Source organism: Mizuhopecten yessoensis, unplaced genomic scaffold (assembly GCF_002113885.1).
Source record: "Mizuhopecten yessoensis strain PY_sf001 unplaced genomic scaffold, ASM211388v2 scaffold10359, whole genome shotgun sequence".
NCBI lineage: Eukaryota > Metazoa > Mollusca > Bivalvia > Pectinida > Pectinidae > Mizuhopecten > Mizuhopecten yessoensis.
Genome location: NW_018408507.1, coordinates 702,070 through 721,419, shown reverse-complemented (window position 1 = coordinate 721,419; position 19,350 = coordinate 702,070). Strand labels below are relative to the sequence as shown.

The 19,350-nt window shown below is 36.1% G+C and overlaps 1 protein-coding gene across 1 annotated transcript; it reads left to right on the top strand.

Moving 5' to 3' along the window:
- The first annotated feature begins 2,233 nt into the window (after window positions 1-2,233).
- On the top strand, window positions 2,234-18,046 carry LOC110460338 (glycerol-3-phosphate dehydrogenase [NAD(+)], cytoplasmic-like). The gene is made up of 9 exons (XM_021513188.1): window positions 2,234-2,371; window positions 4,898-5,078; window positions 7,672-7,812; window positions 8,822-8,963; window positions 10,010-10,122; window positions 10,777-10,897; window positions 12,350-12,459; window positions 13,120-13,226; window positions 15,478-18,046. Exons 1-9 carry the CDS (start codon window positions 2,325-2,327, stop codon window positions 15,572-15,574), a joined length of 1,059 nt encoding a protein of 352 aa, XP_021368863.1. The 5' UTR covers window positions 2,234-2,324; the 3' UTR covers window positions 15,575-18,046.
- The last annotated feature ends 1,304 nt before the right edge of the window (window positions 18,047-19,350 follow it).

Below are 19,350 nucleotides of genomic sequence, written 5' to 3'. Positions count from 1 at the left end.
TAGACAAATTAGTATCTGATTTTGTATTGTATAGTTAAGCGATATTTTACTTTAGATATTGTATTTTACCAGTGTAAATGGTTATTATAACGTTTCATGTTATTATCGAAATGTATATAGTTTTTATTATTTAGATTGATACAACGAATTTGGCCGCGGTTAGGTCCAAATCACAAATCGCGTAATCTCGCTCTTTCGACCGTAGGTTGACAACGTGACTTGAGTAAATACGACTTTGTCAAAGCGAGAATACGATGGTGACAGAGCGACACCAATCTCTCTTCTTCGCCGTCGGTTTTCGCGTTTTCGCGTTCTCGCGTTGTAACCGTCGTGTTTTCGCGTTCTTGCATTCTCGCGTAAGGAATTTCAGAGGGTCGATAGGTTGAAAATTAAATGTCTTTAACAGTACTACCTATGTATTGTTTCTCGCCTCAGTCATTGAATGATTCGGTTCTTACCTAAAAGATTCATCAACAGCATCACAATGGGGAAAAACATAATTAAGGTACATATAGCTCATGTCAGCGGATATAGTGTGTGAAGGGCTCATAACTTCCCTCAAAATGAATAAAATATTGAAGTTGCTTGGTATACCCATGTCAAGAACAATGTCAATAATGACATTTGCAGAAATTACTTGTCGAAAATGTTGTTGATTTTGTCTGAAAAGTAATTTTTGGATGCAGAATTTTAGTGGCGCAAAATTGCAATGAATAATAAAATGAATGAAAAAAACTTACCTGTACATGCATTCCTGAAGTATCCATGTATTCACTACTATCTAGAAAAATGTCTCAAATCTCCAGAATTTAGAGTAACAAGAGTTACTGTACAAGGCTGCCCCGAAGGTCTTGTCTAGAAATTTAACTATGAGGTATACCAATATCTGTTTTTTGCTCTTTCCAAATATGACCTTATAGTTTGTGTATATGTTATCTAGAATTGTTTCTATGATTTAGTGTTGCGTTTGCGTTATCTTCAAGTTATTATTGCGTTTTCCCGAAATCCGATTTATTAATGTAAAGGGTATCATTGCATCAGTTATATTTGTGAATAAGAATTTCGCTTAGAGACTTGTTTACTTAAAATATACTCCCCTTCATATAGAGGAAGAAATAACCAAAACGAGTATTTTCTGACTCAGGGCAACTTCCATGTCAACTTAATTTACACACGTGCTTGGCTGTCCAGAAATGGGACTTTACTGGAGGGCTGCATTCGTAGAGTGTACGCTTTGCAATTAATGTAAAGGTCCCGAGTACCACCCAAGCTTCTTTTTTTTTATGTCTATTCAAAACATTTAAAACATTCAAATTACAAACAACTTGGTTTCTATAATCCTGTTAAATGCATTGCAATTAACCTGTGATTTTTACGGGTTTTATTTTTTGAAACTTATATTTTCGACGACAGTGTCAATGGTAATGGCACACTTTAATTTATTTGTATCCGGTTCTAACCCAAATTCCGAGTCCTTGGGTAGAACTCAACATATACCTACATATTTACAAACGAAATCACATACCATGCACGTTTTGACCAATGTCGGTCGGACCACGGACTTAGATAACATCTAATTTAATTCCGTGGTCGGACATTGTCGGGATTCGGGTTTTCTTCGTTACAGTTTGGCGCACATTTTACAAATATTGTAATAAAACATATGAAGTGTACCGCGCAACACTTCATGTACACATTTACATCCCTTTGAAGTTCAAATTAAGTGTAGTGCAGCTCTCACTTTTGAGATAAACTTGCGTACGCGTACGTGTCCTCTGTATAATCTTAAACCATATATCGACCGTACATGGTATTATCACGGACTTAGATAATCTAATTCCGTGGTATTATGTACTACCATGCTAAAGTGGCCCGAGTTTAGCCCAACTTACACTTTTAACTTAAACTGAATTTTGTAAAAAAAAATGTAACTGTTAACTTAGCCTACTGTATGTAATATCGACTGGTAATAGCAAAAACTCAGTTATGCCAGATACGTCTCTGGTTATGCTTAGACTATGGCACAGGATAATAGTCCAGCCATTCTAATAAGTACAAATCTTTTCAACGATTAGTTCGGTTATCCAGCAGACGAAGAAAAGAAAGGAAAATGAGTAGAAAGGATAAAATATGGAGCGTAATGAAATCGTGTTCATTATATTGCCGATAAGATACGCAACTGTGGCGTTCATGGCAAATTTCACAGCTGCCCTACAATTGCCTAAACAACCAATCAGATTTGCGCTTACATCGGTAAGGTGCAACCGGTGAAACTTCAGGCAGACGAAACTTTCAAGAACAAATCCCGAGTATCAGAGTTGGAGATGGCATCCGCTAAAAAGAAGATATGTATTATTGGATCAGGCAATTGGTAAGTATATTGTATAGCACACACAACAGACACATTGTTCGTGTAAAAAGGTCTTAACTTGCTTAGCTATGGTTGCGACTCCATAGGCTAATATAACCTTGTTCGTATATTTCGACGGCTACTGTACTGTACTGCAGCAGACTAGCATGTACACGTACTGTAGCCTGTAACCTACATATAGTGGGGTTTTTTAAACAGATAACAAATGTCAACCGTATATATCTCGTTGTTTTGTTCTGGCCTACAATGTTTAGGGTCAGTGAAGATGACAACTAGAATATCTTTAAGTTAATGGAGCACAGTCACTGTCAGATGTCAGACTTGTGACAGTTAAGTACATACTTAAAAGAAACCAGATATGTTTTTATTGCCATTGTTGTGGGGGGAAACATGATCCTTGTTGAGATGAAACATAATTAAGGGGAAACATAGAGTGTTTGCATTCAAATATTTACCTTTATTAGATAGGTCCCAAAGTAGAATAATTACACAAAAATAAAGACGACCAGACTTGTGCACCACTTTTATCTGCTTCAGTCAAAGGAAATTTAGTTGTGATGCTTCTTTCTCATTTTTTCTACAGAGGGAAACGTGATATTTCATTTCCCTGTCTTGCGATCATTTATAATTAGTCTGAGTTTCCTCTGGCCCTGACACAAGACTTAAATATTTTGACAGTTTTATAGATGTCTGGTGTGGGGCCAGAACGCACTACTATCGGTATATGAAAATGTGGAAATTCACTGACACCATTTGGTGTTGGAAACTTTTGAGGTGCTGACAACAAATATCTGCTATGATGTAACTCATAAATTGGTTATCCAAAACCTGCAGAACTGATTAGCTCAATGTCATTACAATATGACTGCTCTTGTGCCTTCATCATGGTTTTAGTCGGCTTCAGATCTGCGCTATTGTGAGAAGGCAAATACACCAATAATATAGTATACCGCCTCCAGCCCACATTCATACATTACACACATGGAGGCATGTCCTTCAATGATCTTAGCTGTAAAGGAGTTTCCACCGTTCGTAATACACATGTTTTTCTTTTCGTATTTTTCGTGTCGTCATTTCCGTATTGCGTATCGGGCAATCCATTACTGTGGTGTAAATTATAGTAACACAGGGTAAACAATAGTACACGTGCATGACGATGATATGTCAACACCCGATATCGAGACTTAACTTGGAAATGTGTAATCACACGTACTTCAGAAATAAAGCTTATGATACAAAGACATTAATTAACTCACGGGCAAACACTGACATATGATCAGACGACTTCCAAGAAGGTCGTATATGAGGCGCATGGAATGCAGAATGATGTGTTTTGTTTACTGACCTCACCTGTACGTATCACATGCTAACAGTAGTTCACAAGCTCTTGGTCGCTACAACTTTTGTTGTCGAGCGAGTTACGCTCTGTCAGATAAATCGGTTCACAAATGCAATTACAAAAACTTTGTTAAAAAGTGGTTTGTAAAATATCAAGATCCCTATAAAATGCAAGCGCATGTGCGTGCACGTAATAACGGCATACCATGCGATAGCCTATGGTTACATATGTACCTGACATGTTAATATACCATGCGTAAGCAGGCTATGGAATGATGTCCAAAGTGTACATGATTGAGAGTAATTTTGTTCCATAAAAGAACAGTAAATTGACAATTAAATCTAGTAATTTAAATTACTTCCGTCGTTTTTTGGTATAGTAAAGAAAATAAGTGTCATTGCATAAATTCTATCACTCTGCAAAAAGTTCCGTTTTTTTCAAGGTAGACAACTCTCATCAGGATCAAAATTATTGTAAAATGTAAAATAAATTAATTATAAAGACTTTGTGTGCATTTGGTTCAATTTTTCAGTCTTTTTGTATGAAACTATGTGTCCTGTTTGCTTTTAGCTTGTATTTAGTAACTGTTATCCATACAATTTCAATAAAAAGCTTTTCGTAACATGTTGTAGATATTTTATGATAAATAAAATATTTGTAGGGTTGATTAGCAATGTTTCTTTTCGTTATTTTATTGTTGTTATAGTTTTGAACAATGCCACACGCTCAAAAAAAGTAAAAGTGTTGACTTTGACAAAAATTCAATATTTCTGTATTTTTTACAAAAAAATCCCCAGTTTATTGGAATGCTTAGATTTTCATAAAATCATCTCTACATAGTGACATAACCATTATGTGAAACTTTCATTGAATTCTGCTGGCTAATTGCGAAAGGGTGGAGCCTCCTTAAAAAGGAAGCTAAACCAAATAAAACCTACTGAAAGTAGGAGTAGAAAAAATGTCCTCCTGTGCAGATGTAATCTTCACGAAGAAAACACATAAATCACTATGCAAATTCAAGGCTGTCGTATTACCTGCCTTTAAAAAACACATTCATGTAACTCTCGTGTAAAATGGAATTTGTGTTTCAACATTTCATTTAAAATTCATAACTGATATCTTCTAAATTCTATGCAAATAATTATCCCTCATCTGGATTTCATTGAAGTTTCTCCTTATACTTGCAGGGGTTCAGCAATAGCCAAGATAGTTGGAAACAATGCGCTGGCAATGCCAGACAAATTTGACACTGAAGTTCGTATGTGGGTGTTTGAGGAAATGGTAAAAGATAGGAAACTTACTGAAATCATCAACCAGGATCATGAAAATGTCAAGTATCTTCCAGGACATAAATTACCAACAAATGTGGTGAGTTGATAGTGATAATTTAACCAAACAGTTTTGACAGCTTTTAGCTCACCTGGTGCAAAGAGCCTGTGGACAATCTAGAGCATTGTTCATTCCTCCATCTGTCATCTGTTCATCTTCTATAAGTCATCCATCCATCAACTTTTTTCTTTGAAATGCTAATAGTCCTGAACAGTTTTGATTTAATTTGTTCTGAATCATAATTGCGCAAAGGGGACTAAATGGTGTAAATAATGGAGGATTCAGCCCAAAGGACAGGGCCTGATAGCAGGGTTCAACACTATTGCTAGCCTGATAGCCCGTGGCTGATAAAAATACATGTCGGGCTACCAGAATCTCCTACATCAATAGCCTGACGAGTTAGTGAGTTTTATTGTGAACTTTTTTCTTTGAAATGCTATTAGTCCTGAACAGTTTTAATTACCTTTTATCCATCAAAATCTCATTATCTGAAGCATCTTTTGGCTAAGGGACTTATGTGGTATAAACAGAGGGTTTGGCCCGGGAGAAGGAGGGCAGACGCATTAGGGAAAATAGAGATAAACCTTATAAGAAAGAATTTAAACCTATATAATTTGGAAGTTTGGTTGTGTCTCCCCTCCCCCTTCCCTTTTGTTAAAGTTAATTTAAATGCATGTAAAACAGCAATGTTCACAATAATCTAGAATTGTCACAAACGTAGTCAACAAATGTTTAAATATACATGTCCTAGGTTTAAAATACCACAATTGGAGGTCAGTGCAGTGTAATGGAAGTGCTGGTATGTCACCTTGACAGTTTCCAACACACCTTCCTGACAAGACACACTGACATATTAGTGACAAAAGCCATCAGAAGGGAAGAAACCTGCCCTGACATTCTTTGCTATATATCAGTAATTGTCAAAAGTTACTGAAGTCATTCATCAATCCTGAGTTCCCGCTGCTTTGGCTGATTGAAATATTACCTTCCAAACTTTTACTTCCGATTGTACTCTGTACTATATAATTTCCTTTACTGTACTTGATTAATAAGGGGGAGTTTTGATATTGCTGTCCAGCAAGCAGTGAACCACCAATATTCATATTCCTGTTGTAGTCATTCTGTACTTCCTTTACAAATATAAATTACTATGTTGCTCTCATTTACATAAGGGCCATCCTTAAAAAATGTGTTTTTTTACAGTTTCCTGACTGATTCACTACTAGTGGTACACCTACTCAAACTTCTTTTTAAAAATTTCACTGAAAAGTTTTTCGTCTTTAAAAAAAACCTACCTACTGAAAAAAACTAAGTCATTTGGTTTAGTACTACACCCTATGCACTGTTTATCCTACAGTGGCTTTGCTGACCCAACTGTTCCAGTTTTCACTGATACTGAAACAATGACTTTATGACTGAGTACTGATACTGTAACAATGACTTTATGACTGAGTACTGATACTGTAACAATGACTTTATGACTGAGTACTGATACTGTAATCATGACTTTATGACTGAGTACTGATACATCATACTGTAACAATGACTTTATGACTGAGTACTGATACTGTAATCATGACTTTATCACTGAGTACTGATACTGTAATCATGACTTTATGACTGAGAACTGATACATCATACTGTAACAATGACGTTATGACTGAGTACTGATACTGTAAGCATGACTTTATGACTGAGTACTGATACCGTAATCATGACTTTATGACTGAGTACTAATATTGTAACCATGACTTTATGACTGAGTACAGATACTGTAACCATGACTTTATGACTGAGCACTGATACTGTAATCATGACTTTATGACAGAGTACTGATACATCATACTGTAACAATGACGTTATGACTGAGTACTGATACTGTAAGCATGACTTTATGACTGAGTACTGATTCTGTAATCATGACTTTATGACTGAGAACTGATACATCATACTGTAACAATGACTTTATGACTGAGTACTGGTCCTGTAACCATGACTTTATGACTGAGTACAGATACTGTAACCATGACTTTATGACTGAGTACTGATACTGTAATCATGACTGAGTACTGATACTGTAACCATGACTTTATCACTGAGTACTGATACTGTAACAATGACTTTATGACTGAGTACTGATACTGTAAGCATGACTTTATGACTGAGTTCTGATACTGTAATCATGACGGAGTACTGATACTGTCACAATGACTTTCTGCCTGCGTACTGCTCCTGTCCTCCTGACTTTATGACTGAGTTCTTATACTGTAACCATGAATTTATGACTGAGTACTGATACTGTAATCATGACTTTATGACTGAGTACTAATACTGTAACCATAACTTTAGGACTGAGTACTGATACTGTAACAATGACTTTATGACTGAGTACTGATACTGTAACCATGACTTTAGGACTGAGTACTGATACTGTAACCATGACTTTATGACTGAGTACTGATACTGTAACCATGACTTTATGACTGAGTACTGATACTGTAACCATGACTTAATGACTGAGTACTGATACTGTAACCATGACTTTATGACTGTGTTCTGATACTGTAACCATGACTTTATGACTGAGTACTGATACTGCGATGATGTAATATTCTTGATTTCGTATCTCCAGCTTGCTGTACCAGGTGTCAAAGAAACTGGTGAAGGAGCAGATATCTTCATTTTTGTCCTGCCGCATCAGTTCGTCAAGGGAGTGTGCAACCAGCTGAAGGGAAATGTCAAAAAGGATGCCATTGCTGTCTCTCTTATTAAGGTATATCGAACAAATAAAACAGAAGATACTGTCGGTAACAGACTCTGCTATTCTTTACGTTCTTTTATGTGACAGTCCAAAATTGTAATCCCTAAATCCTAGGAAATAGAATTAGAATACCCTATATAAGCCTCAATATTAGAACTCTTTGGCAATGTTAACTTAAAAGAGACGGAGCCTGAAATGGGGAAATATTTACAACTACTTTGAATTAGAATATTTTGTCCTGATTGCCTAAATATCCAAGTATCAGTGATACAAGTCTTCTGGACCTCCTGTATAAATGACCTACAGGACACCTGCATGTAGATGTTGTGGTCTATCAGGATCACAAGTTGATATGTTTCCATTACACGGCTATAGACGTGAAAGATATGAATTTAAACAAAAAGTTCAGGTCATGCAATGTGTGAGTATTGATTGAATGGTAGAATTAGATAAGAATGAGAAATGTTATCACTCCTACATATTGACCCCACACCTGTAGGCAGCTTGTTCTCATACAATCTGGTTATCAATAAATGGAACGATTCGTTCACATGAACATTACATATTAGGTGTTTAGATGTGAGCATGGCATTGTATAGCAATTTTGGAATGTCGGTGTACTAAAGTGTTTACCTTTGATGAAATCCTTATCATTTAACATTATTGTAAGCAGAGCTTAGAAAAAATTGCCTCTGGATTTTCCTTTCTCAGTGTTCCATGACATCTGATTCGACACTAAAAGAATGCATTGAAACATCATGCAGTGCTTCAGGGTTTAAACGTTCATATAGTTGATATGATACAGTAACAAGGCTCAAATTGTATGCAGGCACCAATGGTATACAGTACTCATCAATATTCAGTAATATATATGAATTTCTATGAAAATGAACAGGTATCACATCATCTACTGGTTTGAATGGGTCTATTATGATATGTACTTGCTGCTGGTTTATGACTTGTATTAAGGGCTTTCCTGTCGGGAGAGTGTACTGATAGTTACAATCTGTATGTTTTACAGGGTTTTGAAGTGAAGGATGGGGGTGGTATCCTCCTGATCTCATCTGTCATCAGGGACCTTTTGAATATACCGTGTGCTGCCTTGATGGGTGCTAACATTGCAAATGAGGTTGCTAAGGAGAACTACTGCGAGGCCACAATAGGTACATTGAATAAGATAAACCAATTTCAAGCCATTTGATCCAAAGGGCCATGGCGCCATGCCTGTCGTCTGGCATCAACTTTTAATTCTTTAACACTGTACTAGTCAAGAATGGCTGAAAGTATTTGACTGAATTTGGTCTTGAGCATGGTTGGGTCAAGATTATATTGGACTGAACATTAAATAAACAGCAAATATGCCCCCCACTGGGTACAGAGGGGTGGGATACATAGCGGGAAAATGAGTGAATTTTTAAAACCCTACCAGTGACTGGTGTAAATACGATGTTCATACCATTCAGTATGTATATATCCTAAGCTCTTGCACTTCTTGAACCTTTTGTTTTACATTAAAATAACATGCAAGGTTACATGCTTTTGGCATCTCTAAGAGTGGTTGTTTGATCCCTATACATCGGTAGCTAGTTTCCATAAGAATAATAAGTACAGTAAATATTTAACCTATTCTTACAGCAACAAAATCAAACAGGATCAAACATTGTGTAGATTTGCAGCCATGAAACAAAACAAAATACATGTTACAGCTAAAATCAGGTGAAGAGGTGCAGCTAGGCCAGCGGTATTGGTTTGTTGTATTAGAATGATGTGATTGACCATGACCATCATCATACTACTATTATTGTGTAAAAACTGAACACCTTTGTATCCCATCTAATTAAAATCACTCACTCCATTCTTTCATCATACACTAAATTGTATGATCTAATAACAAAGCATCAGCGTTTACTAGCCGATCAGTGTAAAATTCTCAATATTAGAAAAACATGTACAGTTTATTTTAAGCATACAGATTAAAAGGAAAAAAGATTGTCAGAAAATAGCCAATGATGCATGGTTATCAAAAGTGGAGGCAGAGATTGGAGGATTTGACTTGGAATGATTGCTAAATATCTATTTACTCCTCATTAAGGGAAAAAATGAAATATTAGGATTGAATTGGTCAAAAAAGGGTAACAGCCCAAACGAAAAATGCATTGTTGGTCCTTGGTTTCTATTTAGCATAATGTCAAACCTTTATTTTGTCCAGGCTGCAAGCACCCAGAGTATGGTGCCATCCTTAAGGACATGTTCCAGGCAGACTACTTCAGGATTGTGGTCTGTGACGATGAGACAACAGTAGAAGTGTGTGGGGCTTTAAAGGTGAGTGTTGTTTATATGTACAATTAAAACTTGGTTTTATAGTGTGTTAGCTCACCTAGCTTCAGTCTACCTTTTTAGCTCTATGCCAGGGTTTGACATCCATCTTCCCTCAGTCTGTCAAGTTACCTGCATGCAATATACCACTCCTGAGCCAGGAAAATTTAATAAAAAAGTTTTCAACCACTGGCATCAATTATATTTTGGGAGATAGATGTAATCATTCACAGCTATGGTGTAGTCAACACCAAATCTCCCAATAACTCCTCAACCCTGGATGCTTTTCATTCCCCTACCACTTCTACCTCAGAAATACATTTTGATTAAACAGTGTAATTGTGTCATTAGTCTCCCTATCAAAGTAACTCTCCACAAATATAGTCATATGTTGGTGAATTTTCACAATTTACTATAGTATTTCAGATATTTTGATTTGTAACAAGTATGTTTTCATGGATTGCTAATCCAATATAACTATCAAACTTTTGATATATTGAAAAGTTATGATCTATAACTCAAATTCTTTTGAGCTAATTAATTTCTTCTTCATTAAGTTCCTCTGATATTCTGAATAAACCTCATAGATTTTAACAGGTGAAATATTATCCATGATGGCCACCATGTATTGTTATTGGCAGACAAATTGTTGTGTTGTAGAATATTGTGGCAGTCGGTGCAGGCTTTGCTGATGGTTTGGGATATGGGGACAACACAAAGGCAGCAGTCATCAGGCTTGGACTGATGGAGATGGTCAAATTCTGTGAAATTTTCTATCCAGGTATCATACCTCTCATATGTGTTTGATTAAAGTTCTTAGAGAAGAAAGAATTCAATTTTTAGCTTATGCCATGGCGAGACTTCCATCCGTCAACTTTTCCTTACAAGTCCTGAATGGCTCAGTGGATTGTGACTAAATTCTGTCTTGAGCATCCCTGGGCAAAAGAGACTCAATTAGTATGAGCAGAGGGCGTGGCCCCCCTGGGGTCAGAGGGCCGAGACTCAATAGGAGAACTTGAGTTAAATCTTTGAAATCTTTTCGCTTTCTGTATGATTGGAGGGACATCTTAACCAAATTCGGTCCAGGGTATGTATGGGCAAAGGGGACTCAATATTGCATTAATGATGGGTGTTACCCCCTTTGGGAAGGAGGGGCGGGACTCAATAGGGGGAACAGAAATAAATGTTTAAAGTGGAAATATATGATTTAAAGGCATCTTCTCAAGAATGTCTTGAAAGATTTTATTATTGACCACTAAACGTGGTTAGTAGTAGGTACAGAAACAGGGTCCTTACCTCCATCTTACCATCTGATCATGTAGCTCGTTAAGAAATATTTTTTCATCCATATCTGGATAACTATAAGAGCTACATGTACATAGATGATACTCGTATCGTTGACACAGTCAGTGCTGCTCAACTAAATATTTATTTTTGGTGCTGAATATTACCTACATCTATTACCTGTACCTCCATGTATTATATAAGGTAAGGAAGAATTTGTTCAACCCTATCTGGGTAACTTCAAAAGCTTATCGGGTTATGCTTGCATCAGTGATGCAGCTGTAAGGGTTGCTCTGCTAAATTTGCATTGTGGATGCTGAATTTGATCTACATAAGTGGCTTAGTTAGGAAATGGTCGTATCTATGTATCAGCTTAGGAGGAGTTATTTTGTTATTATCTGGTTAACTTTAAGTGCTACATGGATCATACTAGATCAATGATAAAGCAAGTGCTTCTCTACTAAATTTTTATTGCAGACGCTGAGATTGACCAACATATATGCTTCAGTAATTTGGTTTAGAAGCAATGGTCAATCCCTGTATGGGGTTATCAGGGATTGAACTATAGCTAAGTGATATACCTGGATTATACTTTTAAGAAATTAAATGTTGTCAATTGAAGTGTTGCTTGGGTCATCATTTTGCAGCATTAAAAAAATATTCATGACTGCACCATCAATATAGCAACATGAAATATAGTGCTGATTCACAATTGTATAATATACTACATTGTTACTTGGTTATATTCATCCAGCATCTTCTTGTCGAAATTTAGTATCATGATCCCCAAGACAAGAATATGCAATGTTATGTAAAAGAAGTCATTTCATCACTAGGAATTAAGAGTTTGGTCCAATAGGTGAAGTGGGGATGACTCGTAAAGAGAATGACCAGCATTAAAGATACAAGCTATGTTAAATAACAAGAATTATTTGTGAATCTGTCACAGAATCCCAACAAGGAACGTTCCTTGAAAGCTGTGGAGTTGCTGACCTTGTCACCACCTGTTATGGCGGTAGGAACCGAAGGGTTGCTGAAGCCTATGCTAAAACTGGAAAGGTATTTTTAACCTGGCAGAACCTATTGTCATGCATTATATGATGGTAATGGTCTGCAAAATTTAACTGGATTTCATGTCTGGGTGCTCAAGGAAAGAATATACAGTAAATTATTGGAGGATGAAGTTACTAGCGCGAGACATATCAAGGTTCTGTTGGATGTATGATCTCTAACCAAACGCAAGCAAGGAGATTTGTATTATTTGTGATGCTGTGTTATCATAGGATTGCATTTTGATGGTACATATAATTATAATTCAGACCCTGACCCAACCCCTTGGCCCTGAAAGACAGGTCCAGAGGGAGTTGAGGAAAATTTCAGAAGTCTTCTTCAGACCAAAATTTGCTAGAATTAAATACTCTTTATGGATGGAAAAGTCTAAACAAAGTTGGGACTTGCATTACCCCTTGGTCAACTATACCCCCCCCACACACACAACTGGTACTATGTTGCTTAATTGGTACTCTGTTGCTTAATTGGTACTATGTTACTTAATTGGTACTATGTTGCTTAATTGGTACTATGTTGCTTAATTGGTACTTTGTTGCTTAATTGGTACTATGTTGCCTAATTGGTACTATGTTGCTTAATTGTCACATCACAACAAATAACAGCTGTATTAAAACTGTTGGGCTGATGGGCCTTCTGTTTCTGTTTTAGAGTATAGAAGAACTGGAGGCTGAAATGTTGAATGGTCAAAAATTACAGGGTCCTCCAACAGCATATGAAGTCAATTACATGCTAAAGGCAAAGGACATGGAACAAAGGTATGAGATTATCAATTATTTTCATCAAAAAAACGTTAAGGAGGCCCTACTATGTAAACCTTTCTAAATCTATATGCCCTTAATATATTGTATGCTGTCACACTTTTATAGGGTATAGGGTGTGTTGTTACCCATGTCCCCAGCCCATTCCAGATCTGTCCAGATTCAACACCCAAGCAGGTTTATATTTAAACAATTTTGGTTAAACTCTGATTAAATTTTATATGAACTGGAAGTTTGAGAACACCTTGCATGAGTTTGTATTTATTGGTGAAGGTTCCATGGCCAACTTACTGTTACTATCTAAAACAAGAATTGTTCACGGCCAGAACATTATGTGATCATCAAACGCATGCAGCCACTCAAGACTTAGTGAGTCAACCCTTTAGATGCAGTTTTGAGCTAAGATTTATAAAAATATTTGTATGAAACAAACAAAAAAGCTACAAATATAGTTGTGATATATTGCTCATTTATTTTAAATATTTTCTTCAAGTTGGTATAAAAGTTCATTTAGATGTTATAAATGTTCACAACCAGTGATGTTACATTTTGACGAGTGGTACAATAAGTACTCATGTCACCTTCACCAAACAAATGACTTGTGAAGCATATGTACACAAAGTTGTACGATATGTTTGTACACTTAGTTGTTATACATATACAAAATGACAATCAAATCAACAAGTTGATTCAGCCATGCTTTGTTTAATACCTGGTCATAGTTGTGCAAAAGTCTGTGAGCCCCTTCATCACGATTCAAGACTGGCCCGCTGTGGCAAATTCAGATGACTTCCTTCATCTGCTGCTTGAACAGATTGCTGTCTTTGTCCAACACTTTGGAGTTATCCCAGTAAATAACATGATTATGCTGTATTACATGGTCTGTGATCACTAATTTATTGATGTCGCATTCTGATTGCCTCCTTTCTGATCAGATGAATTATTTCTTTCTCTCTTGGGTTTCTGTATTGTCTGTATGTTCACCAAGTCTGACCCAAAATCACCTCCCAGTTTCTTTGATATACAATGAGTTACAGTTCTTGCATCCAAATTGTGTAGTTTGTTGAATAAGAATGGGTCACTGAAGGAGTTGACCACCAAAATCTACACAAGAAAGCAATTGGAGTCCCAATAAAACTGGGATGGAAGGCTAGCTGTAAAGAAATGAATAACCTTAACCCATTGTCAGTGTCACAAATATCTTAAAATATTGACCACTACTTCTAAAGGTCTCAAAAGGGAGTAGCATTGGACATCTACCTTACTAAAATAACATGCAGTAAAGTTTGTTGTAGTGTTAGCTTGTTATTATCCCCCGCTTTCACCGAAACGGGGGATATTAATTTGGGTTTGTCCGTCTGTCTGTCACGCTTCTTTTCCGTGCAATAACTACAACAAATGTTAACCGATTTTCTTCAAATTTAGTCACAGGGTTAAATGCCTTAAGGGCTCGCCCAAGTTCGATAACCACTTTCAGTGGGATTTATTTGGCGGAGTTATGGCCCCTTGAATAACGAAAAACGTCATTATCTTCCGTTTCTGTTCATTTACTCTCACAAATATTATCTGATTGTCTTCAAACTTAGTAACAGGGTTCAACGCATAAAGGTTGACACAATGTTTGTGTTCGTCTGTCTTTCCACCCATCTCGGGCACCCTTTGGTTTTCGTGTAATAATTGCTGTAGATATTGTTCAGATGTTTCAACCAAATTCCGTATGCACATCCAACTCATGCTAAGTTTGCCAACCGATGTGATTTGTGCATAATTAACAGATAATCGATGAGGTATACGGCTTTTCAAGTTCAAGTTTCAAGTTATGCATTATGTCTCAACAGCACGATACTAGCATGTTTAAACCTAACCTCAATAATGTTAACCTACAATATGTCCTGCAAGCGGGGGATATAAATTCCACGAATTTGCTTGTTCTCTGTATTCCAGGTTCCCCCTTTTTACAGCCATCCACAATATCTGTAAAGTTAGTTGTAGTGTTAGCTTGTTATTCTCTGTATTCGAGGTTCCCCCTATTTACAGCCATCCACAACATCTGTAAAGTTAGTTGTAGTGTTAGCTTATTATTCTCTGTATTCCAGGTTTCCCCTTTTTACAGCCATCCACAATATCTGTAAAGTTAGTTGTAGTGTTAGCTTGTTATTCTCTGTATTCCAGGTTCCCTCTATTAACAGCCATCCACAACATCTGTAAAGTTAGTTGTAGTGTTAGCTTGTTATTCTCTCTATTCCAGGTTCCCCCTATTCACAGCCATCCACAACATCTGTAAAGGTAACCTTCATGTGAGCAAGTTCATGGATTGTCTGAAGAACCACCCAGAACATATGTAGAACAGATGTTCTTTGCAGCCCAGGAATATTGTTTACAATTCTGTAGCATTATTTTATGTCATGTTTTCATTTAGTTCATTTGTAAGATAAAAACATGACAATTAATCAGACAAACTTATATTTATCTTTTGTATTTAATTTAGTTCTTCAATTATACTTTTAATTTCATAAAAGCATTAAATTTGTTTTACCAAGTTAATCAATATGTTGAGTTGAATGTACATTTGTATGACTATTTTTTTGATGTATGGTTGACTGTATATTCTGTTCGCTGATTTTGATGTTGTGGTCAGCTCGTTCTGTGATGAGGTGATTACAGTTTCTCATACTCCCTTTAATAGTTGTAGTATAATGACATTCCTGATGGAGTAATTATCAAACAATGACTCAAAGTATTAATTAAACCTCATGCCATGAAGATTCACACCATATATATAAACCCTTTCATTCATAGTTGCCATGAAGAAACAAACACAATAATGCTACCAGGATTTGCCCATGATTCAGCTAAGCCCCCTGGGGCCTAGTCTGTTGGTAATAACATGGAAGCTGTTGAGATTCTAATCTATAATAATAAAATCACTCTAAAACATATAAGTGCTTCCTGGACATAAAGATATAAAATTCAGGGGTATGACCTCACCCCTGGGGACTTTGTCCTGGGTTTTCATTATGAAAATTTAGATACCTGCCCTTTAACCATTAATAAAATAATAAAGATCTTGGCCAAATTTGTTTTGCAGCATCTGTAGTCATTTTTGAACCTGGGAATAATTGTTTTATAAAGGAAGAGTGTTGCTCCCTGGAACAGGTGTACTATATAGGCCAATAGACCCCTTGGTTAAATGTGTATGTAAGAGGGATTCATAGAAAAAAAATGTAACAATCAACAGAAATGCATGATTTTTACTGATTCAAATCAAATCAGAGCTGAATTCTTGGGTGTGGACGCATTTAGTGGTTACAAACAAATAATAGGTATATAGCTATAGGTGATATTCTTATTGTTAGTTTCAGTCGAACTTGAGATACGTACTAGATGTAAATATGTAATATATATTCCAAGTTTATCTTGGGTTGAACATCAAAAAATAATATTTAATTTTGTTCTAGGTAAAGGTTAAAAAAGTAAGTGTTCTAAAACATCAATGTGTATGCTGGGCAAAACTATTTTACTACGCAAAACATGTTTCTGAATGGTGTAGGGTGAAAGTATATTATGTAGCTTTTACTGATCATAGATGTGAATGTAGAAATGTGATATTCTGACCTTTAGTGAGTGTGTTGAGGTGCGAGAACAATCACATAGAAGGTTATTCTGAAATGTTGTTTTAACCGATCTGCTCATTACTATAAATTAAATCTATAAGCATATTTCAACACATGTATTAATGTGCTATACCAATAGATATAGAGAACGTCTATTAATCACATTTTTGAACTACAATCACACAAAAAAATATTGCATCAAAAAAGGGGGAATTACTTGACGCCAGATTCAAATTACATATCACTTGACAAAAAGGCTGTCAACTATCTTGAACATGATTCTACCACTTTAAGCTACATGTATTTTCTGGTACAATTTGCTTACAAAAATATTATCAGTGGTGAAGCTTTAAAAAACATTGATGTAAGTACCAAAGTTGTTCAAAAACAATGACTAATTCTGTTGTTACTTAATCTTTAGCTGGACAGAAAATCTGTGACTTTAAATGCAATGAATTGAAAATACTGTTCTGCTTAAAGCTTGGTCAATATAAAATGTATTGAGGAATTAAATCCTGTATCACATGTGAAGATACAGCCTATACAAATCGCCCCTTATCTGTGGACCAGCATCCGTCCATAAGCATTTCGCATTATCTCTATTTCTCTGAAATTGATGAATGGATCTTTATCAAATTTGGAAATTTTACAGTTTGGGATTATTATTTCTATATCTTGAGAAGTCTTGACAAATATTTTTCAAATTTCATCTGAAGGACCTTGGCCCTAAGTCGTGCATGTTATATTTTGAGGCTGATCAGAAAAACATGATGGCCAACAGGCAGTTATTTTGAATTTTAAATTGTTGTTGTTATTTCTCAAAAGGTACTCAAGTGTTCCTTCTTAGGCTTGTTTGGGCTTGGTTCTTAGTTAAAATTCATTTTCAGCTTTATTGAGGAAAAAGATGGCCTCTTGGCAGACATCTTGAATATACCTGTTAAAATTAGTAATTGCAATATCTCAGTAAGTAAATAACAGGTTTTGCATATGAAATGTATTTTATCTCGAGCTTCAAGCAGCTTGGTCAGTAGAAAAATATCGCTGCCAGAAATCAATAATCCTTTCTAGGTCTATTTTAACACATTATGGTAATAAATAACTTACAATACTTTTGAAAGGACAATGTCAATAATAGCTGTATGAAGTTTTGAACAAGAGTTACCACAAAATGCGTTTACTGTTGACGTGTCTAAATCCATCACACAAAACCCCCCACTAATCTATATAAAATCAATAAATATCTTACAGGATGGGTGCCAAAGTCCCTCTGGGATATCTCTGTGTGTATCTTCACTGCGATGAAGATTCAAGTTTTTAACGAATTGATGATTTATAACATTTCACTCGATGTCATATTATAATAAATGTCTCGCTTGACTAGACCTCGTACCCAGTTTATGGCAATTGTATATCACATGCTCGGCTGTTTCATGCATGTTCTTTTCCCCTCTAATTCAAGGGTAATGAGTTTTGAAGATATTTTTTCCTTTTTTTCCAAAAACATTTATTTGTGAATCAACATACCAGTAATATACATTTCTGGTAATTGAAAAGAATTTAAAAGGTGTGAAAACATTTAATGAGGATTTTCTTGATTCCTCTAAAAGAAGAAAAAATTGTTTGAATTTTTCTTTAAAATATTAGATTATTTTCAATAAAATACACAATTTTTTTGTCAATTTATTTTGGACTTGACTGTTTTGTTTCGTTAGCTCACCAGAAAGAAAGGCTTATGTTGCGGAGCAGTTTCTGTCGTCTGCCCACCATTATCAGATAGTTGGCTGTTCAAATCTCGATTGGTCTATGTCACTATTTCATAAGAGGTCCATGACAGATCTTTCTTAATTTCCCTTATTTGCCCCACCCCTCTTCCCCAAAGGGGTTATACCCCCAGTTTACGCAATATTGAGTCCCCTTTGCCCAAGGATACTCTACATAAAATTTGGTTTAAATCCCTCCGATCATACTAATGGAGTAGGATTTTACATATTTCTTACTATGTTCCCCATATTGGGCGCTGCCTCCCCAAGAGAGCCACACCCTCTGTTTAAACAAAATTTGGTTCCCTTTTCCTTAGGATGCTATTGACCGATTTAGGTTAAAATCCCTCAAATCACACTTAATAAGAATTTTAAATATTTACCTCAAGTTTCCCTATTGAGCCCTGCCCCTCTGCCCCAAAGGGGGCCACACCCTCCATTTATACAAAATTGAGTACTCTTTACCCAAGGATGCTCTACACCTGTTTTGGTCAAAAATCCCTCCAATCAAACAGAAGAAGGATTTTCAAGATTTACTTCAATTTCCCCTATTGGGCAAAGCCCCTCTTCCCAAAGGGGGTGCAACACCCTTCCAGTTATGCAAAATTAGTCCCTTTTGAATTAGGATGCTCCTGGCCAAATTTAGTCAAAATCCACAGAGCCATTCATGACTAGTAGCATTTTAAAGGAAAAGTTGACTGACAGGAGCCAAAAGCATAAGCTCAGTTGCCCTTTGGGCAGGTGAGC